The following is a 25,489-nucleotide window of genomic DNA, read 5'->3' as shown; positions in this document are numbered from 1 at the left end:
GGCCTAGATATCCCCATGCATAGAATACATTTTATTGAACATTCTGTTATTTTGATATATATTTTAAAATGTTAGACATTAGCTTTGTGGGCTTCCTTTTATTGAACTGTTCCTCCAGGCCCTACACACATGGGAGATGTGCCTAATGTTGTTAACAACTGCTAAACTAGGAGTATCTATTTTCTATTCACAATTTCATTAAGTTCTGTTTTGTGTAGGAAACATATATAGTTCATGTAACGTACATACCTAAGCCCTGTGAACTTAAGGAATACTTCATAGGTGTTTAATGCTGTTGCCCTAATTACTCAATTTATCTGCTTTTAAAAAGCTTCATATTCAAATGGTTGCCAGAATCAGGGTGGCAGAAAGGCTGTGATTATTAATACAAGGGAACTTCTTACTGTGAAATCCTGATTCCTTTATAATCTTAATGTAATACAGATTCGATTCCTTTTTGATTTTGCAACCTGTGAAGGTTAACTCAAATATATAAACCACAAAATTTCATAGAAATACAGACACAAACACACAGACTACATGGTGAAATATGAATAAGGTGTGTATCTGACTTAGTAGTAGAGTACCATCAATTTCTTGTACTTGAGAATTGCTATGGTTATGTAACATTACTGTTAGAGGAAGCTTTGTAAAGGGCACATGAGAATTTTATGTACTATTACTGCAACTTCTTGTGAGTCTATTTTACTATTCTTTTCCTTTAGTTTTTAAAGCTTTACATTGTACAATATACATCTATAAATTACAATGTTTCCTAAAAATAATTATGACATCAAAACCAAAACACAACTTCTAACTTCTAATGTTAGATTACCTCTAAAGAAAATCTTCAAGCCATGTCTCAAATGGACAGACTTCTCCCCAACATAAATTATGACATAACCTAGTTTGTATTTTTGCTAAAATTTTTACAAAATCAAAATTATCTGTGAGGTTTTATGCCAGTATTAGTTACGAGACGTTCAGTGGAATGTTACCTCTTAACAAGACTGTCCTATACTTGTTGCAGTCTAGAGATTTGTCCCATGTCATTACTTTGGAGTAAAATAAGGCCAGTTTGTGGATGAAGGTTACTGAACATTCAAGATGTCAACAGAGCTTTCTCCATGGTGTGAATTCTCTGAAATGCTCAACATTTCTAATATTCGCTTCAATCATAAGATTTTTCTCCTGTGTGTGTTCTCTGATGTACAATGAGGTTTGACTTCTGAGAGAACGTTTTCCCACATGTGTTACATTTATAGGGCTTCTCCCCTGTGTGTGATCTCTGATGTTTAGCAAGGTCTGATTTACGGTAAAAAACTTTCCCACATTCATTACACTGACAAGACTTCTCCCCTGTGTGAGCCCTGTTATGCACCGTGAGGGATGATTTGTGACTGAAGGATTTCCCACATTCATTACATTCATAAGGCTTTTCCCCTGTGTGTTTTCTCTGATGCAAAATAAGTCCTGATTTCACACAGAAAGATTTTCCACATTCATTACATTTATAGGGCTTTTCTTCTGTATGTGTTCTCTGATGTACAATTAGAGCTGACTTATGGCAGAAAGCCTTTCCACATTCACTACATTCATAGGGTTTCTCCCCTATGTGAATTCTCTGGTGCTGAGTGAGCTGTGATTTCTGGCAGAAGGTTTTCCCACATTCACTGCACTCATAGGGTTTCTCCCCTGTATGTGTTCTGTTATGTTTAGTTAAGTATGATTTATTATAGAAGATTTTTCCACATTCATGACATTCATAGGGTTTCTCCCCTGTATGGGTTCTATAGTGTTGAGACAGGGTTGACTTATGGCTGAAAAATTTCCCACATTCAGGGCATGCAAAGGGTTTCTCCCCTGTGTGAGTTCTCTGATGTACTGTAAGGTCAGACTTCAAGCAGAAGGTTTTCCCACATTCGTAACATTCATAAGGTTTCAACCCTGTATGAATTATCTGATGCCTGGTGAGTACTGACTTGTGGTAGAAAGTTTTCCCACATGCACTGCATTCATAGGGTTTATCTCCTAAGTGAGTTCTCTGATGTTGTGTAAGATGTGACTTCTGACAGAAAGATTTCCCACACTCAGGACACTCAAAGGGTTTCTCACCTGTATGAGTTCTCTGATGTACTGTAAGGTGTGAATTCATACAGAAGGATTTCCCACATTCATAACATTCATAGGGTTTCAGTCCTGTGTGTGTTCTCTGATGTTTAGTGAGGTCTGACTTCTGGTAAAAAGTTTTCCCACATGCGTTACACTGATAGGGTTTCTCCCCAGTATGTGTTCTCTGGTGTAATGTGAGGGCTGACTTGTGGCTGAAGGCTTTCCCACATTCACTGCATTCATAGGGTTTCTCCCCTGTGTGTGATCTCTGATGTTTAGTGAGGTTTGACTTCTCCCAGAAAGTTTTTCCACATTCATTACATTGAAAACGTTTCTCTCCTGTGTGTATCCTCTGATGTCGAGTGAGGTGTGACTTCTCCCAAAAAGCTTTCCCACATTCATTACATTCAAAGTGTTTCTCTCCTGTATGAATTTTCTGAAGCTGTGAGAGGTACAACTTCCTTCTGAAATTATTCCCACTTTCCTCACATTCATAGTATTTCAAATGTGCCCCATGATGTTTCAAAAGGGTGGACTTCACACATAAGGATTTCCCACAATTACTAAGTTCATAGTGATTTTCCTTTGGGGGAGTTATCTGATGGAACAAGAAGGATGAGTTATCACAGAACCTTCTCCCATATTCATCATATTCACAGTCATTCCCTTCAGTGATCTCTCTTTTGTGTGTATACAATACTGCCTTTTCAAGGAAGGCTTCTTGATATATGCTATATTCAAAATTTTGCTCTAAAGTTTGAATCTTCTCAAGCTGAACAGGATCCTCATTATGACTGACCATTTTCCCATTTTTAAAAAATTCACTTTTTTCTCTAGTGTGAGTTTTCTCATGTTTAATATTGAGTAGCAATTTTCCACAGGCATTAATTTCATCAGTCTTTTTTCCTAAATAGTTTTTCTTATTGATAACGAATTGTGAAACATAGTTGAAGTTCATTCCACATGAGTCACACCCACAGAGTATTTTTCTGGAAGGAAAAGAATCTGTGTCCAAGTTAAGTGGTTTTCCTATTACATTACCTTGTTCTTTAGTCAGCATTTTGTTATTGATGAATACAACTTCCCACACATGTTTAGGCTGGTTTTCTTGGCTCCTTTCATTCATGTGATCAGTCTTCCAGACTTCTAGAAACAAGAAAAATTAATCTCATCACATGAACATTAACACATTTCTTATGCAACAAGACCTATATACTATATACAAATGCCCTACATTGTAGCTGACTTTGCTTTCTTGTCTATTCACCAGGGATGAAAATAACTGCAAGTATGTATTTTTTCTATTTCTAGGGTTTCATGTGAAAATACAAAAACAAGAAAGAAAAAGGCCAGTATAGTGGAAAAAGGGAGAGGAAACTGTTATTAGAACACATACATTTGGTTTCCAACATCTGAGGAATAACAGAAACTCTTTAAATTTGAATCTCTCCATGAATCCTCCAAAAAACTAAGAAGATTGATATAAGGAGAACAAATAAAATTACCAACAACAATCCATGACTTTGGCACAACTAGGAGATACAGAATACTACTAACTTCATATCACCACTAAGTAAGGAAATAAATATTCAAATACAGAAGAAACTAAAATAGAGCTCATATCGATGAAAAGAGTCAGCTGGAGACTGTAGCAAACACATGTAAAAGAAGAGACAGAAAACTTAGAGGTGATTAACCACAAATAAAAATCACTCCCAGCAAGAAAAAGTTCCACTGTGAGTCGCAAAATACTGAGATGATGTCACAGTTCTGATAGAGCTCAGACTACTGGGAAACCCAAATGAAGGGACTTGTAGTATGTGGGACTAAGGAGACAAGCATGGGCTGGTCAAAACTGTAAAAAACACAAAGTGACTTTAGGACTTAAATTACAAAGAATCAGATACAGACTGAATTGTGTCCCCCTCCCAAATTCCTATGTTGAAGCCCTAATCCCCAATGTGGATGTGCTCGGAGACAGAGACTTTAAGGAGGTAATGAAGGTTAAATGAGGTCATAAGGGTGGAGCACTAAGCCGATGGGAATGGGATCCTTATAAGAAGAGGAAGGGACACCAGAGCTCACTTGCTCTCCATATGTACACAGAGAAAAGGCCATGTGAGGACACAGTGAAAAGGTGCTGTCTGCAAGCTGAGGAGAGAGGCCTCACCAGAAACCAAACCTGCTGGCACCTTTATCTTGAACATCTAGTCTCTGGAATGTGAGAAAATAAATTTGTTTTGTAAGCTACTCAGTCTGTGGTATTTTATTATAGCAGCCCAAGAAGACTAATAGCCCAAAGAGAAAACAGACTTGACTGAAATTTTAATAAACAGCAATGGAAAAAAAAAAGGCATAAAAGCAGCAAAAACGCAAGAAAAAACTAAAAAAAGGAGAAAACTGAATAAGAAAGTAAATTCTGGATTAAAAAAGGTAGTCTAACTGTTAGTGGGAATGTAAGTTGGTGCAGCCACTATGGAAAACAGTATGAAGGTTCCTCAAAAAGCCAAAAAATAAAGTTACCACATGATCCAGCAATCTCACTCCTGGGCATATATCCAGACAAAACTATAATTGAAAAAGATACATGCACCCCTATGTTCATAGCAGCACTATTCACAATAGCTAAGACATGGAAACAACCTAAATGTCCATCAACACAGAAATGGATAAAGATGTAGTACATATATATGATGGAATACTACTCAGACATAAAAAAGAATGAAATAATGCCATTTGCAGCAATATGGATAGAACTAGAGAATATCATACTAAGTGAAGTAAGTCAAAAAGAGAAAAACAAATACCATATGATATCACTTATATGTGGAATATAAAATATAACACAAATGAACTTATCTACAAAACAGAAACGGACTCAAACAGAGAACAAACTTGTGGTTGCCAAGGGGGAGGGGGTTGGGGGAGGGATGAAGTGGGAGTTTGTTGTTAGCAGGTGCAAACTATTATACATAATATGAATAACAGCAAGGTCCTACTGTATAGCTCAGGAAACTATACTCAATATCCTGTGATAAACCATAATGGAAAAGAATATTAAAAAAAAGAATGTTCATATATGTATAACTGAATCACTTTGCTGTACAGCAGAAATTAACACATTGTAAATCATCTATACTTCAATAAAAAAATAAATTAAAAAAGAAAATACAGAGAAGCAAATGGAAAAAATAAACACCTATAATTTCACCATCCAGAAAAAAATGTAGTCTGTGAAAATGTAATAAATAAAAATTAAAACTGTATGTATGTGTGATTGTAGTCTCTAAAGACAAAAAATAGGGACTTCCCTGGTGGTGCAGTGGTTAAGAATCTGCCTGCCAATGCAGGGGACACGGGTTTGATCCCTGGTCTGGGAAGACCCCATATGCCATGGAGCAACTAAGCCCGTGTGCCACAACTATTGAATCTGCACTCTAAAGCCCGTGAGCCACAACTACTGAGCCCATGTGTCACAACTATGAAGCCCGTACGCCCTAGAGCCCGTGTGCCACAACTACTGAAGCCCACACGCCACAATGAGAAGCCACCACAATAAGCCCACACACTGCAACGAAGAGTAGCCCCCGCTCGCCACAACTAGAGAAAGCCCGTGCATGGCAACAAAGACCCAGTGCAGCCAAAAATAAAATAAAATTTAAAAAAATAAAGAGGAAAAAATAGAAAATAATGGAATAAATCTAAAATTAAAAACCATAATCTGAGAAAATTGTCCAGAGATAAAAGACCTAATCCACATATTCAAAAGGACCACCATGAACCTGGAAAAACTGAGCTGCAAGAGTCCTAAGACATACCTTAGTAAAACTACTAAAATGAAGAAAAATCCTCTGGACAAAAAGACTAAGTCTCAACAAAAACATAAATGTAGGTTTTGCAATAAACAAAACAAAGCTCAGTGGAGCACCATTTTCAAGAAAAGGAAGTGGGAGTCAAGCGGTTTTATCCTTTATTTATAATCCTTTAAGTAAAAGGCTATGGAAAAAGGCAAACCAGTTTAGATATTCACGAAGTTAGGTAATAACTGTAATCATGAAACCTTCTAGAAGAGAATAAACTTCAAGCAACCGAGATGTGACAGGAGACACTGGCAGAAAAACTAACACTGAATACATTTAACTGTAGCTCTACGACCAAAATAAGGATGAAAACAAGGCCAGAATAATAACACATAAATGTTACGTGTCCTGGTGAAGCAGAAATAATGTAATTTAAAAACTACAGGAAACAGAGAAAAAACAGGAAATAAGAATAAGCTCAGAAATAGCCACACGAAAAATAGAGTCTAAAGGATGTCACTAAAACCTGAAAAATCAAATAGAGGGTTAAGTAAGGAAATGGGTAACTAATGCCATTATTATCAGTATAAAAGTAAAACAAAAATTTCAGAATTTCCTAATTGCCTCCCCTCCAAAAACAACAAAGGAAAAAGAACAAATAGAAAAATTCAGTAAATGTGATACACTCATTAAATGTAACAAGACAAAATTGAGACCAAACATAGGAGTCATACCAATAAATATGAATGAGCTTAACTCACCAATAAAACCAAAATGCTTTTCAAAGTGAGTCACAGACAAAACCGAAATCTATACTGTATAGGGAAAACACCCTTAGGGAAAATGACACAAGAGTAGGCTAACAACAAGGGGATGGACAGTATCATTCCAGACAAAGGGAAACAAGAGGGAAGCAGAGGTGCAATCCTGATATCAGGAAGGACAAAGAAACACTTTACAATGCTAAAATCTCTAACTTTGAGTGCAGAAATAACAGTTATGAGTACCTACACAGACCAAACAACTTTATGAAGAACTCAGAGAAGCAAGGAAAAACAGAAAAATGCTAATACGAAAAGTATTTCAAGACGGATTAAAGCAAAAAGTGAGGGGTATAGAAAACTTAAGTATAATAATTACACACATATTACAAATTCATATCTAATTTTATAATATCAAAACTTATAACAGAAAATATACTTACATCTCAAGGGTACATGAAACATTCACAAAAACTGATATAGATAACATGCATGGGTAATAATACAGTAAAAATAGAAATTAATGGGGAAGAATGACCTTTCATCTGGACCTGAAAAACAACTCTGTAGTAAATTGCTCTTTGGTGAGAGGGGAAACACAAACCAAAGCTGAGTAAGTTCTAAAACGAAAAGCTAATGAAAATATTACTTATGAGGATGTATGGGATACATGTACTGGTCAGAAGGAATTTCACAGCATTAGATATTTCTACCAATGAAAAAAGAAAGAATGAAAACAACAATTCTTGACTCAAAAAAACTAGAAAAAGACAATAGTAGTGTAAAAGAAAGTAGAAAGTATGAAGAAGGAAATAATAATGGTAAAAACAGATAAATATAAAAATAAATTAAAAATAATAAAGATAAAAACATCTTCATTTTTAAGGTCTAGAAGTTTTATTACGGTATGTCTTAGGACTATTTAAGGTATGTTTCCCCAGATTTCTGGTGGTCTCTTTGAATATGTGCATCAGGTCTTTCATTTCTGCACAGTTTTCTTAGATTAGAAGTTAATAAAACAAACAGAAAAAAAGAACACATTAAGTCAAAAGCCTGGTTCTTTGAAAAAATTCACATAGGAGGCAAATCACTGCCTAACCTAATCAACAAAACAAGGGGGAGAAATCTCAACTATACAAAACAAGAAATGATAAGGAAGAAACAATCACTGAAACAAGGTATGAAGAAATCTTAAGACTATTTTTGTACAACTTGACACAAACCCATTTGAAAGAGAAGAAGTAAATAATTTCCTTGGAAAATACAACTTATCAAAATTTACCCTGGTAGAGACAGAAAATATAAACAGAAAAATTTCCACATAAGAAGCAGAAAATAGCAAGTTTGCCGAAGCAGTAGAATAAGCACCTCTAAACCTTTCACCCAGATTCACAAATTGTTAAACTTTTGCCACATATGCTTTATCTTTCTCTATATAAACCCTTCTTAACCATTATCTATTTTAGTTAAATACTAACATCATGACCCATTACTCCAAATACGTCAGCATTCTATCTCTTAAGAATAAAGGCACAGTCACACTCAAGGAAATTGTACCCTGATAATGTATCATCCATTATACAGTCCATTCAAGAAGAGCAGTATCTCTGAAAATACCTATGTGGTTTTCAGCTATATAAATACCTTCCTTTCACTGAAAAATCCTCCAAAAACAGAGGTATTGCTATCATGAAACTGGATTTCATCAAAATTGTTTTATTTTAAAAATTTCCACATACATTCTGAAATTTATTGAAATATTATGCTATATTTCTTTGACTTATTTTTTTCACTCTAAGTTTCCAAAATTCATCCACACTGTTGTACACAGATATATATACAAGACCACTGTGAGAATGTACTGTAATTTACATACTGATTCCCCTATTTGATGGATAGTCTGGTTGATCCTAGTTTTTCTGTTATTATGAACAATATAGAGACAGACATTCTTCTATACATCCCTGATGAATATTTGGAAAAGTGTCCCTAAAGCAGTGCTACTCAAAAGTGGGGTTTGCATATTGCTGCCAGCCAATATATGTATATAACAAGATGTGATGACATAAATAAACTGAGAGCAACCATTTAGAAACTTTCACAGCAATCTCAAAATAGCTTCAGTGAGGCACAGCTGAAGAATCAACTGCATATGTTTAAACTATATAATTTGATAAGTTCTGACATAATATATATGAATGGATTTATTTCTGGGCTCCATATTCTGATCGACTCCTCTATGTGTCTTTCTTGATGCTAACACCACACTGTCTTGTTTACCATAACTTTATAGCAAGTCTTGAAATCAGGCAGTGTTATTGCTACAACTTAGCTTTTATTTTAGGAAGTTATTTGTTATTCTAGCTCCTTGGCACTTCTATATGAAGTTAAGAATCAGCTATTCAATTACTGTAAGAAAACCTGCTGGGACTTAGATTGGGATTGTTCTGAATCTACAGTTCTTTTTAATGAGAAAAATGTTAAACTATACTGAGCACCTGGATACATGAACATGTATCATATATAAATGTATACATGTACAGAACATGAAGGTATCTCTCTCCATTTATTTAGGTATTCAATTTCTCTCTGCAATGGTCTATAATATTCAGTGAGATCTTTCACATCTTTGCCAGATACATCAGCCAGAAAAATATTTTTCATGCTATTGCAAATAACACTTTTTAATTTTTCATTTTCCAATCAATCGCTAGTAGTATATAGAAATAAAACTGATTTTTGTATATTGATTTTCATCTTGCAACCTACACGCACTTAAAAGTTTTAGCCTTTTTTTTTCTTGTAGATTCCATTCTACATAATCATTTTTTTGCGAATAAAAACAGTTCTACTTCTTTTCCACTCTGGCCTCCTTTTCTTTTTCTTCCCTGATTACACTAGCCAGGTTACATTATATTAATGAGTGTGAGTAGACTACTTGTCTCATTCCTGATATTGTTAAGAAAACTATTCAGTTTTTAAATATTAAGCACAACATTGGTCAGTTTTCTATAAGATGCCCTTTATCTTATTCTTCATTTGAGAGCTTTCATCAGGAATAAATGCTGGATTTTGTCAAATGTTTTTCCTGTATCTACTAAAATGATCATATAGGTTTTTCTTTTGTTTAGTTTTAAAATACGAGGTAATGATAACTGCTTAATTGATGGGGGACAGTGCAAAATGAAAATGTGGGGCCACTTGGTCAAATATCATAAACAAAATTATACTTAAAGTTATTAAAATTATGCTTTAGTCTAAAAGTATTTCATTACTTGTAAGACTCAATAGATATAATAGTGATAGAGAACTATATAAACTTACAAACTGCACAACAGACAACATGGGCTAAATTTCTGATACATTATTTCAAAACATAAATTTTAGTATATCTAGAGATAAAGATTCTTGAGAAACAGTTTTCTAAAACCAACTCTCTAAATAATAGGTATATGTAAGAGTTTTAATTTTATATATTTTTGAATTTTTTTCCTGTGATGAGAATACTTAGGATTTACTCTCTTAACAACTTTCATATATAACACACAGCAGTGTTAATTATATGTATCATGTTGTACATCACATCCCTAGTACTTATTTATCTTATAACTGGAAGTTTGTACCTTTTGATTGCCTTCATCCAATCCACCCCACCCCACCCCCACCTATGGTAACCACAAATCTCAGCTCTTTTTCTATGAGGTTCTTTGTCTGTTTTTGAAGTATAATTGACCTATAATGTCATGCTAGTTCCTGTTATACAACGTAGTCATTCGATATTTTTATAAACGTCAAACTGAGCACAAAGATAAGTCTAGTTATATTATGTCACCATACAAAGATATATATAGTTATCAACTATTTTCACCACACTATACATTTCATAACTGTGACTCATTTATTTTGCAACTGGCAGTTTGTTTCTCTTAATCTCCCTCACCTATTTCTTTCCTCTCCCTACCTCCCTCCCCGCTGGCAAACACCTGCTCTCTGTTATCTGTAACTCCCTTTCTGTTTTGTTTGTTCATTTGCTTTGTTTTTTTAGATTCCATATATAAGTGAAATAATACAACTTCTTCTTTGTCTGACTTATTTCACTAGGCATAATACCCTCTAGGTCCATCCATGTTGTTGTTAGTGGCAGATTTCATTTTTTAGTGGCTGAGTAATATTTGTGTGTGTGTGTGTGTGTGTGTGTACTACATCTTTATCCACTCATCTATTGATGCGTGCTTAGATTGCTTTCATATCTTGGCTATTGTAAATAATGATCCAATAAACACAGGCACATATAGCTTTGCAAATTAGTGTTTTCATTTTCTTCAGATAAATACCCAGAAGTGGAACTGCTGGATTATATGGTAGTTCTATTTTTAAATTTTTGAGGAATTTTCATACTGTTTTCCATAGTGGCTATACCAGCTCACAGTCCCACCAACAGTGCACAAGGATTTCCTTTTCTCGACATCCTTGCTAACACTTGCTATTTGTTGTCTTTTTGATAAAAGCCATTCTGACAGGTGTGAGGTGATAACTCATTGTAGTTTTGAGTTGCATTTCCCTGAATGATTCATGATGTTGAGCATCTTTTCATGTGGCTGGAAGCCATCTGCATGTCTTCTTTGGGAAAATGTCTATTTAGATCCTCTGCCCATTTTTAAATCAGGCTGTTTGTTTTTTGATGTTGGGTTGTGTGAGTTCTTTGTATATTTTGGATATTAACCCCTTGTCAGATATGTGGTTTTCAAATACCTTCTCCCTTTCAGTAGGTGGCCTTTTCTTTTTGTTGACAGTTTTTTTCACTGTGCAAAACTCTTTAGTTTAATTAGTCCCGTTTAGTTTTTTGTTTCCTTTTCCTCAGGAGACATATCCAAAAAAATATTACTAAGACTGATGCCAAAGAGAATACTGCTTATGTTGTCGTCTAGAAGTTTTATGGTTTCAGCTCTTACATTTAAGTCTTTAATCCAGTTTGAATTTATTTTTGTGCATGGTGCAAGAAAGAGGCAAGTTTGATTCTTTCAAATATAGCTGTCCAGTTTTTTCAAAACTGTTTATTGAAGAGGCTGTCTTTTCCCCATTGTATATTCTTGCTTACTTTGTCATAGATTAATTGACCATATAAATGTGGGTTCATTTCTGGGCTCTATTCTGTTCTACGGATGTATGTTTCTGTTTTTGTGCCAGTACTATACAGTTTTGATTACTGAAGTTCAGCAGTATAGTTTGAAATCAGGAAGCATAATACCTCCAGCTTTTTTTCCCCTCAAGATGGTTTTGGCTATTTGGGGTCTTTTGTGCTTCTATACAAATTTTAGAATTATTTGTTCTAGTTCTATAACAAATGCCACTGGTACTTTGATAAGTATTGCACTGAATCTACAGATTGCCTTGGGTAGTATGGTCATTTTAACCACTAATTCTACCATGGGCATGGTATGTCTTTCCATCTGTGTAATCTTTAATTTCTTTCATCAGTGACTTTTAGTTTCCCAAGTACAGGTCTTTTACCTCCTTAGTTAGATTTATTCCTAGGTATTTATTCTTTTTGATGCAAATGTAATGAGAATTTTCTTAATTTATCTTTTTCATAGTCTGTTGTTAGTGTATAGAAATGCAACAGATTGCTATTGCAAAATTTGTATCAAATTTTGTATCCGGCAACTTTACCAAATTCATTGATGGGCTCTAGTAGTTTTTTGGGAGTGTCTTTAGAGTTTTCTATGTATAATATCATGTCACCTGCAAACAGTGATAGTTTTACTTCTTCCTTTCCAATTTATACTCCTTTTATTTCTCTTTCTTGTCTGACTGCTGTGGCAAGGACTACCAATACTATGCTGAATAAAAGTGGTGAGAATGAGCATCCTTGGCTTGTTTCTGATCATAGAGGAAATGCTTTTAGCTTTTCACTGCTGAATATGATGTTAGCTGTGGGCTTATCATATATGGCCACATCCCTCTACACACACTTTGTTGAGAGTTTTATTGTAAATGGATGTAGAATTTTGTCAAAAGCTTTTTCTGCATCTAGTAAGATAATCATATTATTTTTATTCTCTAATTTATTACTGTGTTGTATCACAATGATTGATTTTTAGATACTGAATAATCCTTGCATTCCTGGGATAAATCCCACTGGATCATGGTGTATGATCCTTATAATGTACTGCTGAATTCAGTTTGCTAATATTTTGTGGAGGAATTTTGTATATATATTCATCAGTGATACTGGTCTGTAATTTTTTGGGGGGGATATCACTGACTGGTTTTGGTATTAGGGTGATGCTGATCTCCTAGAATGCATTTTCTGAAAGCTTTCCTTTCTCTGTAATGTTTTGGAATAGTTTGAGAAGGATAAGTGTTAACTCTTCTCTAAATGTTTGGTAGTATTCACCTGTGAAGGCATCTGGTCCTGGACTTTTGGTTTTTATGATTTTTTTAAAAAATACTGATTCAATTTCATTACTTCTAATTGGTCTGTTCATATTTTCTATTTCTTCTTGGTTCAGTCTTGGGAGATTGTACATTTTTAGCAATTTGTCCATTTCTTCTAGGTTGTCCAGGACTAATTTTAAATGTAAATTTATACAATAGCATTTTAATGTTTCCTCTGACACTTCCTGTAATCTGTACAAGAAACCAAAAATGGCTTCAGGATTTGTATATAATTCAAAACACCTGTTTATGCAGTCTATTGCTGTATCTTCAAAAACAAGTTACAAGGGCTTCCCTGGTGGCGCAGTGGTTAAGAATCTGCCTGCCAATGCAGTGGACATGGGTTCGAGCCCTGGTCTGGGAAGATCCCACATGCCACGGAGTAACTAGGCCCGTGAGCCACAACTACTGAGCCTGCGCATCTGGAGCCTGTGCTCTGCAACAAGAGAGGACGCGATAGTGAGAGGCCCCTGCACCGCGATGAAGTGGTCCCCACTTGCCGCAACTAGAGAAAAGCCCTTGCACAGAAACGAAGACCCAACACAGCCAAAAATAAATTTAAAAAAACAAAAAAAAAGTTAAAAGTAATTTCAGGGCTTCCCTGGTGGCGCAGTGGTTGAGGGTCCACCTGCTGATGCAGGGGACACGGGTTCATGCCCTGGTCTGGGAAGATCCCGCATGCCGCGCAACGGCTGGACCCTTGAGCCATGGCCACTGAGGTTGCGCGTCCGGAGCCTGTGCTCCGCAGTGGGAGAGGCCACAACAGTGAGAGGCCTGCGTACCGCAAAAAATAAATAAATAAATAAAGTAATTTCAAAACTGACTTCCTTGTTCATAGTTGGTTCATCCTAAATTACATATGAAAATAATATTCTTTTCCATCAAGTTTAATTTCTATTTCTAAACCTCTGATACCAGCTTTGCAATGTAGCAGTTGTTTTCAAGACCAGAGTCTACACTCTGAAGATTTCTAGTGACTACCTGGTACACCCTAATGCAACATCTATGAGTATGCTTTCATTTTGTAATACCTTATTGACTATGATTACTGCCTGAGTGCCAGAGTACAGTCCCACTACTTAGCCCAGAGAGTTAATATTTTATGCAGGTGCTAAAGGGATAGGCTCCAGGGAGAAGAAGCAAGCTAGCCTCCCGCTGTGGGTTCCCTCTTGGGCCTGCAATCATTGCACTACTGCTCTGGTTCTGCTGCTGCCGTCACCAATGAGGACGAGGGTCTTGGTCACCCACTCAGGAATACAGGACACCAGACTGCACCAAGCAGCCAGACCAAAAGCTTAGTGAGCACACTGCCATTCAATGTATCCTGTCTGTTCACACATAATGCTCCACTGTCCCATGAGACTTGCCATACAAATCACAAGTTCAAAGACAAAACTGTTAGGAATTTTGAAATGGCAACTGCAGAGCATTAAACCAAGTACAGGGCCCCTTCTGAGAGTGCAGTACTGTGTTACTAAACAGGCTGCATATCCATGAAGTTGGCCTTTATACAGAGAATTACACTGACTGCTTTCCAAATGTCAAAAAAGCCTTCCTAGGATTAATTCCACTTGGTCATGATGTTGATCCTTTTAATATATTTTTGGTTTCTAATTGCTAAAATCTTATTTAGAGTTTTTGCATTTATGTTCAAAACATACACTGGTCTGTAGCTTCTTTTCTTACAATGTCTTTGTCTAGTTTTGGTATTAGGGCAATGTTGGCCTCAAAGAATGAATTTCCAGTATAGCCTCCTCCTGAATTTTCTGGAAGCATTTAGGTAGAACTGGTATTATTGCACGTCTGGCAGAATTCACTAATAAAGCCATTTGGACCTGGGATCTTCTCTGTGGAATCATTATCTATTTCCCTTGGAGTAAGCTTTGGTAGTCATTTATTTGAAGGAAACTGCCCATTTCATCTAAATTGCTGAACTTATAAAGTTATAGGCACAATAGTCCCTTATTTTTCCTCATAATATCTGTACAATTTTTAGTGATATCACCACTCCCATTCTTGATATCAATAATGTTTCATCTAGAAGTTTATCAATTTTACTGGTCTTCTCAAAGAACCAGCTTTTGATTTCACTAATTTTCTCAACTATCTTCTCTATTACATCGTTTTCCACTTTGTTTTTTATTACTTCATTTCTTCTGCTTACTATGGGTTTAACTTGTTCTTTTTTTCTGGATTTTTAAGGTAGAAGCAGCTGAAGAGACTGATTTGAGAATTTCCTTCTTATCCAACACAAATTTCACATGTGTATGTTGGATATATACTCCCATATGCATGAAATTTACATTATATATTAAATATATTATATAAAATACACTACATGTATGCCACATACACAGACTTCCATATATATTTCTCTGAGATATACACACACAAAATTAATTTGGTTGCCTAAGAAGAAAGGTCCCAAATCAATTACCTTAGCGGCTTCCACTCTAAAAAACCTGAAAAGAGCAAATTAAATCCGAAAGTAAGCAAAAGAAAACAAGTAATAAAGATCTGGATGGAAAATAATGAAATCAATGAAATATTATATCAATTTTATGTTACCTATATAAAAAAATCTTATATGTAAATTTCCCACAAATTCTTTTTTCCTTTTTTTTTGGCCGTGCCATGCAGCTTGTAGGATCTCAGTCAGTTCCCTGACCAGAGACTGAACCTGGGTCGTGACAGTGAAAGCCCGGAATCCTAACCACTAGGCCACCAAGGAATTCCCACCCACAAATTCTATTTTCATTAAAAGTTCAATATACTTTCTAATTTCCCCTTTGAATTCTTCTTTGAACCATGGGTTATGTAGAAGTGCATTACTGAGTTTCTAACTGCAGCTGATTGACTCTTGAACAATGCAGGGGTTAGGGGCACTGACCCTTCACACAGTTGAAAATCCACAGGTAACTTTACCCTCAGCCCTCCATGGCCAGGGTTCCACATCCATGGATTCAACCAACAATGGACCATGGAGTACTGTAGTATGTAGTGAAAAGAATGTGGTATAAGTGGACCTGTGTAGTTCAAACACATGTTATTCAATGTTCCACTGTATTTAGGGATTTTATAAATCTTTCTGTTACTGATTTTTAATTGAACTAGATTTAACTCTATTTTGGTAAGAGAAAATACTTTAAATGATTTGTATCCCTTTAAATTTATTCAGACTTGTTTTATGTCCAAAAATGTAGTAATCTACCTTGGTAAATATTTATGTGCCCTTAAAAAGAACATGTATTCCACTGGTTTGGGGAGGGGAGGAATACTTTATAACTGTCAATTAAGTCAATTTGGTTATTTAGTGTTCAAGTCTACTATATATTTGCTCATTTGGCATTTCCTTCTTCTATTGGTTACTGGGAGAGAGAGGCTGAAACATCTGACTATAATTATGGATCTGTCTTCTTCAAGCTGTATCAGTTTTTCCTTCACACACTTTGAAAAACTTTAATAGTGGCATTAAAGTCTAGGATTGTTAAATTCTTTTGATAAATTTTATCTCATCATTATTTAAAAAATCATTTCACTAGCAATATCCTTGGCTTTGAAATGTATTTCATCTGATACTGACACAGCACTGCAGCCTTTTAAATAAGTATTCATTCCAAGGTGCATTACTGCTCACTCTGAGGCAAGACTTTTCTAAGTATTCTACCTAACACTCTGTGAATTACGACTTTTTCCACTCTGGCTGGTGAGAACAGTCCTTTTCCGGGCGCTCTGTGAGTGCTGTGCACTGTGTCTTCCAGTTATTTTCAAATTTTCTTTAATTTTTTCACTATATGAGCTGATCAATATTCTGCTGAATACTCAAGGACAATCCACTGTAGATATCCAGACTTTTCTCTCTGTGCAGTTACTGCCTATTTTGTCCTCTATCCTGTGAACCGTAAGCAGCCTTTAATCTCTTTGGACTGTCAACTCCAATTTCTAATATAGCGAGAGTGCAAGGTTCTATCAGGGTTCAGTGACCTGGTAGGGTTATCATAGACCTCAAGTCCTATGTTTTCTGGCTCTAAGTAATTTCTGCCTTTGGTTGGTTGATGACTACTGTCTTGAAATTCACTGTTTCATTTACTTTGTGTGATCGTTTTGGTTGTTTCAGAAGGGATGGTAAATCTAGGCCCTATTATTCCATCTTGGCTGGGTGTGGAAAATTATTTTTTTTAACAGAAACTTTAAAGCATAATTTTACATTTGAATCTAATACAGGAATACCTCATTTTACTGTGCTTCACTTTATTGAGATTCACAGTTACTGCATTTTTTACAAATTTGTGGCAACAAATTGTAAAAGGAAGGTCTGTGGCAACCCTGCATCACTGTCATTTTTCCAACAGCATTTGCTCACTTCATGTCTCTGTGTCACATCTGGTAATTCTTACAATATTTCAAACTTGCCACCAGCAAAAAGATTATAACTCACTGAAGGCTCACATAATGGTTAGCATTTTTTAGCAATAAAATATTTTTAAATTAAGATACATATATTGGCTTTTTTTAGACATAATGCTATTGCACACTTAACAGTCTACAGTATAGTATAAATAAAACTTTTATATGCACTGGGAAACCAAAAGATTGTTACGACTCACTTTACTGGGATATATCGCTTTAGTGGAACCAAACCCACAATATATCCAAGGTATGCCTGTAATAAAAAAAGCAAAGCCTATATTTTGTATGTCTTGGCTCTGTATCTTTTGCTTATGTTTTATGAAAATATTTATCAATAATATATTTTAAATCTTTAAAGAAAACAGAAACACCAGTTCCTCATCACAGTTTGAGATATAAAAGTGTATCTCAAGGATATAAGTATAAAGCTAGATCAAAGGGAATGTGTATATTTAACTATAAAAGGTAATAACAAATTGTTTTCCGACGTGATCTGGCCATAGCACTGAATAAAAACATTCATTTCTCTGCACTATAAACAATATTTGGTATTGTTAGAGTCTACAGTTCTTTTTATTTAAATAGATATAAAGTGGTATTTAATTGTAGTCTTAGCATGCATTTCTCTATTACCAATGAAGCTTTGCATCTTTGCCTTATGACCATTTTTTAAAAATTGAGCTGTATTTTTTTTTTTTTGGCGGTACGCAGGCCTCTCACTGTTGTGGCCTCTCCCGTTGTGGAGCACAGGCTCCGGATGCACAGGCTCAGCGGCCATGGCTCACGGGCCCAGCTGCTCCACGGCATGTGGGATCTTCCCGGACCGGGGCATGAACCTGTGTCCCCTGCATCGGCAGGCGGACTCTCAACCACTGCACCACCAGGGAAGCCCGAGCTGTATTTTTATATTAACTTGTAAGAGGCTAACATTCATCACATTTTTGAGTATTTACTATGTGCATTATTCTAGGGAGTGGAGACATAGCTGAAAAGAAAACAGGCAAAATCTCTGCTTTCATGGACCTTACATCCCAGTGGAGAGACACAGTAATGATACATGTAAGTAACATACTACATGCATTAACTGCAATTTAGAAAACTCTCCTATCTTTTGACAATGATTTGCAGTGCCAGATCTATCCAAAGATCAAGTTCCCATACATGGAGAGGTCATCTTCCAGGCTCTCCTTGAACCAAACCAACAAACCAAATTACCACAGGCTTATTATGTATCTCAATCATTTTCTGGGTTCTAACTTTTTAAGGGGTAACTTGACTTCTTGAAAACAAAAACAAACACAACAAAGTTCATAGGAACTCCAATTAGAATTAATTGAATAGATACATGAATTTAGAGAGGAATACATCTTTATGATGTTGGCCCTTCCAGTGATCAGCCAGATACATATATTCACATATATGAAGCTTCTTTAAGTTTTTCAGTAACATTTTATATTTTTTATATAAAGGTACTCCATGTATGTTTAAAACAAGCTATCAGAAACATACACACATTTCCTACTGATCGTAAAACACGCTGTGACTTTGAGAAAAGCAGGACACTGTTCCAGCTCTTGGCTCCAGAGCAATGGTGCAGTGCTTTCACTGAGAGATAGAGGCAGGCCATAAGAAGAGAGAACTCAGAAGCTCTTCTCAAGAAAATTCACTTTGTGTGGAACAGAGTGTAGGTAAGTTCAAGCCTAAGGTCACCACTGAAAACAATGAAATTTCAGTGATAAGTAATTAAGAGGCTAGTAGCTCCATGAGAGCAAAAAGCTAAGCCACAGACCAACTAAAAAATATACCAGAAGGACCAAGGGAGAGAGCCAAGTAAGAAGAGGCATCTAAAGCTATTGGATTTGTTCCTATCTACCAAAAAACACTCAGGTAAATACACTCATACGCCCAGATTTCCTACAGTAATAATTTTCTTATATTTTCTGGGGGGTGATTTCCTAAATGGTGACATGAAGGGCAACATCAAAGACTACCATCTGAAAGGGGCTCAAATTTAATTGGACCAATCTGTACAGCAATATATGACACAGGACATTGTTGGAAACAGCAGAGCAATCAGTTAATTAGTAGAGGCTAATAAAAATAAATGAAATTGGGTCATTTGTAGATATGTGGATGGACCTAGAGTCTGTCATACAGAGTGAAGTAAGTCAGAAAAACAAATATCGTATATTAACGCATATATGTGGAATCTAGAAAAATGGTACAGATGAACCTAGGTGCAGGGCAGGAATAGAAACGCAGAAGTAGAGAACGGACATGTGGACACGGGGGGAAGGGGAGGGTGGGATGAATTGGGAGATTAGGTTCGACAGAAATGCACCACCATGTGTAAAACAGATAGCTAGTGGGAACCTGCTGTATAGCACAGGGAGCTCAGCTTGGTGCTCTGTGACAACCTAGATGGGTGGGATTGGGGTGGAGGGAGGGAGGTCCAAGAGGGAGGGGATATATGTATACATATAGCTGATTCACATCATTGTACAGCAGAAACTAACACAACATTGTAAAGCAATTATACTCCAATAAAAAAAGAAAAAAAGAAAGGGACAGGAAAAAAACCAAAACACAACAATTAGCAGAGGCTAAATGCAAGATGTGATACCAACAGAGGCAGACAAGTTAACAAAGAGATCAGAGAAAGAGATTATATTAATCAGGATTCTGCAGAGAAAGAAAACCAATAGGAGATACATATACATATATACATATATGTATATATCTATCTACAGATAGATACAGAGAGAGAAAGAGAGGTTTATTAAAGAAATTAGTTTATGCAGTTAAGGCCAAGAATTCTCACATCTGCTGTCTGCAAGGTAGAGAACCAGGGAAGCCAGTGATAATTCCCTAGTCCAAAGGTCTGAGAACTAGGGGAGCCCATAGTATAACTCCCAGTTGAGGTCAAAGGCCTGAGAACTAAGGGACTGCTGGTATAACTCTCAAAGTCTGAAGACCAAGAACCAGGAGCTCTGATGTCTGAGAGCAGGAGAAGATGGACATCCCAGCTCAAAAAGGAACAATGTGCCCTTCATCTGTCTTTTTGTTCCATTTGGGCCCCAACAGACTGGATGATGCCCATGTTGGTGAGGGTGGATCTCTTTACTCACGTCTAGTGAATCAAATGCTAATGCTTCCAGAAACACCTTCCAAGATACATCTAGGAATAATGTTTTAGCAGCTACCTAGGCATCCTTTCAGCCACTCAAGTTGACATGTAAAATTAACCATCACAGAGACACTCAATGAGCACCCTGTTAACATCATTGTCATTCTAAGAACAGTGTATATGTCCAAGGCAGAGCTCTATGACAAGTGACATTAGAGACAGCACACTGTGGGAGAAAAAGATTTCACTCAAATAGTCCAGCCAAGTCACTAAACAAATATTGATAAGTAAGCAAAAATAACAAGCTCTGCAGAGAAAGAAGGAATCACCATGAGGGTAGGTACAAAATATTATCTGAAGTATTTTTTTAAATTACAAGACATACAAAGAAACAGGAAAATTCTACATACAGTGGGAAAATAGCAGAACTAGAAAGAATGGAAACCGCTTGCGAAAGGATGCAGATACTGGACTTAGCAGACCTCAAAACAGCTATTATAAATATGTTCAAAAAACCACTAAGCCTAAGGAAGTAAATATTGGTATGAAGACACCTTGTAACATAGAGAGTAAGAATAAAGAGAGAGAACAAAGTTAAAATTCTACATTTGAAATTTATAATAACTGCAACAGAAATTCACTGGAAGGGCTCTAAAGTAGATTGAAGCTTACAGGAAGAAGAATTAGTAAACCTGATGATAGATCGATCAACAAAATGCAATCTAAAGAACAGAGAGAGAAAAGAGAATGAACAAAGCCTCAAATAAATGAAGGACACTGTTAACTACATTAACATTCATAATGGGAGGACCAGAAGAAGAGGAAAAGAGCAAGGAGCAGAAAAAATATTCAATGAAATGATGGCGAAAATCTTGCAAATGTAAAGAAAAATATTGATCTGCAAATTCAACAAGATAAACTCAAAGTGGGTAAACACAGAGATCCACGCCAAGAAGCAGCAGGTAAAAATATTTAAAAAACAAATACAAAACTTCATAAGCATCAAGAGAAATTCAACTATTAACATACAAGGAACTCCAATAAGATTAACACCTGACTTCTCATCAGAAACAACAGAATCCAGGAAGTGGGATGACATATTCAATGTGCTGGGGTAAAAAAATCTGCCAACCAAAACAGCAGAAATATTGAAAACTGAAGATGAAATAAATCCACAGATTAAAAAACTAAAAGAAAGCAAAAACAAAAAAACAAACAAGAACCCACTGCTACTAGACCAGCCTTACAAGAAATAAATTCTTCAGACTGAAAGCAAGTGATCCTAATCACTAGGCTAGTCACTAGTTCAAATCCACAAAGATTGTAGGTAAAAGTAATTACGTAATTTTAAAGGACAGTATAAAGGCAAATTTCTTCCCCTAACAATTTTACCAAGGCAGTGAATAAGTCAGCACGCATGTAATTGTATTGTGGTGCTGGGCCTGTAGCATATAAAAATGTAACATATTTGACAATAAAGCAAAATGAGGCAGAGGAACAAAGCCATGTTGGAGTAAGGAAATGACCCTGGATGGTAATGTGAATCCACAGGAACAAATGAAGCAGAAATGGTGAACAAGCAAGTTAATGTAACAGACCATAAATACATACTTGCTATCCATTCTTGTCTCAGTCCCTTTAAGAAACTTCAAATTATATAAAGTAATAAGTACAACAATGTATTGTTGGGATTTAAACATATTCAGATGTACTATGTACAAAAGTAGTAACACAAAAAGAGAAAAGAAAATATAGAGCTATATATATGAGTAATGTTTCTAGACCTCACTGGAGGTGAGGTAGTATAAACCTGAAGTCATTCTGAAAAGGTAAAAATGTATTAAGTAAATCCTATAGCAACCACTAGGAAAATAATTTTTTAAGTAAAATTATCATTAAAGGAATCAACATGCTATACTAAAATATACCCACTTAATGAAAAAGAAGGCAGTAATAAAAAGAACACAGGCTCAAAAAGGCACACGTAAACACCAAAAAGTAAAACGGCAGGTGTAAATCCAACTATATGAATAACAGAAACTTGGAATGCACTGAAAAATCCAGTAAAAAGACAGCAATAGTCAGGTTGAATAAAATGTGAGAATCCAAACACATGCTGTCTACAAGAGATACTCTTTATATTCAAAGCTACAAATAGATCAAAAATTTGAAAAACAGAAAAACATATAACAAGTACACAACATCTATAAGGCTGGAGTGGCTATGCTAATATCAGACAAAATACACTTTAACATAAAAGATGTTACTAGAGATAAGGAGGAACATTATATAATGATAAAAGAGTTAACTGATAAAGGAGACATAAATCTAAGTGCATATATGCTGCTAACAACACAGTTTCAAAATGCATGAAGTGAATACAGAATTGAAAGGTGAAACACACACATCAACAATAATAATTAGAGAGTTTAATATCCCACTTTCAGTAATGCATAAAACAACTGGGCAGAATATGAAGAAAAAACAAACAAAAAAGAAGGCACGAATAGCACTATAAAGCAACCAGATCTAACATTCATAAATACAAAACTCCACTCCAAAATCGCGGAATATACATTCTTCAAAAGTACACATGAGGGCCTCCCTGGTGGCGCAAGTGGTTGAGAGTCCGCCTGCCGATGCAGGGGATACGGGTTCGTGCCCCGGTCTGGGAGGATCCCATATGCTGCGGAGCGGCTGGGCCCGTGAGCCATGGCCGCTGAGCCTGCGCGTCCGGAGCCTGCGCGTCCGGAGCCTGTGCTCCGCAACGGGGGAGGCCACAACAGTGAGAGGCCCGCATACCGCAAAAAAAAAAAAAAAAAAAAAAAAAGTACACATGAAACATTCCCCAGAATAGATGTAAAAAGATTCTGCCAGCATGATGGAAGGAAATTACAAATCAATAATACAAAGGAATTTTGAAAATTCACAAATAGGAGCAAATTAAATAACACATCCCTACATGAAAGAGTCAAAAAAGCAGTAAACAAGGGAAATTAGAAAAATACTTTGAGATGAGTAAAAATGAAGACAAAACATACCAAGATTATGAGACACACGTAAACCAGTACTTATAGGGCAATTTATACCTGCAAATAACACTATTGAAGGAGAACGATCTCAAATCAATAACCTGACCCTCTACCTTAGAAAAACAGGGGGGAAAAAAAGCAATACAAACTCAAGGCAAGCAGAAGGAGGGAAATGAGATTAGAGTAAAAATTAATGAAACAGAGAATAGAAAGAAAATAGATAATTCTTTGAAAGGATTAACAAAACTGACAAATCCCTAGTTAGATTAACAGAGAAGATTCAAATTACTAATTACAGATGAAAGATGGTATATACACTAGGGATATAATATACTAACATTACAAAATTGTAATATTTTATACATTACAAAAACAAAAATAATTGTAAAGAAATGTTATGAACAATTATATGCCAACAAATTAGATAACTTTAATGAAAGACAAACATTCCTGAAATTAGGAAAAAGATACAGAAAGTGACTCAAGAATAAACAGAAAAATTTGAAAAAACCTATAACAAGTAAAAACACTGAATTAGACATTTTAAAACTTCCCATAAAAGGGCTCAGGTTCAGATGGTTTCACTGGTGAATTTTACCAAACACTTAGAAAATAATTAATATTAATTATTCAAAAAAATGGAAAAGATCACTTCCTAACTCATTCTATCATCCCAATATTATACCCTGGTACCAAAATCAAACATCAGAAGATACAACTACAGATTAGTATCCAAGAATACTAAGATCAACATCTTATGAGTATTGAAGACCCACAAATCCTCAACAAAACACTATCAAATTTTATCCAGTAACATATAAAAAGGATTATAAAGGATGACCACGTGGAACTTACCCCTCTAAAGCAAGGTAGGTTTATCATTTGAAAACGGTAAATGAGTGGCAACTCTGTGCTCTCCTAACTCACTCCACCTGGAGCGTGACTTCTCTGCACTGTTCCTGTGCCTCACTCCAGCTCATGGGTATCTTCCAGAAAGGAACTTCCACAGTAGTCTGGTACCCTGACTGTTGCAACTGCTACAATCTTAGAGAGACACCTCTAAGATCACCTGGCTCTGGTGGCTAGCAGGGCTTATACCTGCGGTCCCACAGAATTATATATCCACACTCTTTAAAAGGTACTGCCTGAGGGTCTGGCCTCCAATCAGCCTGAATCTAGATTCTGAGTGAGATCCTCTGCTTTGGGACACTGATAGGTCTTGGAACACCCTCACATATTGGGAGCCACTAAAAATAAATTAGGCTGTTTAGACAATAGGAAAGTTTTAAAGGACAACCAAGAGCTAGGGCAGAGTTGAAGAGTAAAACATATCTCTTACATGAGACTACACCTTCAAGAGTGGAGAGAGGCTATTTTATCTAATGCATAGAAGCCAACACAGATCATAAGGATTCAACCCAAAAGAGGATATAACATTTGTAAATATTTATGCATGCAATACAGCAGCACCTAAATATAAAGCAAATATTAAGAGACCTAAAGAGAGAAACTGATGGCAATACAATAACAGTAGGGATGATAATATCCCACTTTTGTCAATGGATAATCCACACAGAAAATCCATATGGAAACACTGGACTTAATCAACACATCAGACCAGATTAATTAACAGATATACACAAAACATTCCACCCAAAAGCAACAGAATACACATTCTTCTCAAATGTAAAAGGAACATTCTCCAGGATAGATCATGTATTAGCCCACAAAATACGTCTTAACAAATTCAAGAAGACTGAAATCATATCAAGCATCTTTTCCAACCACAATGATATAGAATGAAAAAAA

The 25,489-nt window shown here is 35.9% G+C and overlaps 1 protein-coding gene across 2 annotated transcripts in view; it reads right to left on the bottom strand.

Moving 5' to 3' along the window:
- Window positions 1–1,075: 1,075 nt before the first annotated feature.
- LOC132496124 (zinc finger protein 33B) overlaps window positions 1,076–25,489 on the bottom strand; it is a 44,534-nt gene continuing 20,120 nt past the window's right edge. The window contains exon 5 of one of the 2 annotated variants that reach the window (XM_060108325.1): window positions 1,076–3,258. In XM_060108325.1, the coding sequence (XP_059964308.1) occupies window positions 1,172–3,258 (2,087 nt within the window). In that variant the 3' untranslated portion in view covers window positions 1,076–1,171. The remainder of the gene's footprint in view (window positions 3,259–25,489) is intronic. The other variant, XM_060108334.1, reaches the window with a different exon arrangement.

This window comes from Mesoplodon densirostris, chromosome 1 (assembly GCF_025265405.1).
Source record: "Mesoplodon densirostris isolate mMesDen1 chromosome 1, mMesDen1 primary haplotype, whole genome shotgun sequence".
Taxonomy (NCBI): domain Eukaryota; kingdom Metazoa; phylum Chordata; class Mammalia; order Artiodactyla; family Ziphiidae; genus Mesoplodon; species Mesoplodon densirostris.
This window is presented reverse-complemented; position numbering and strand designations above follow the sequence as displayed.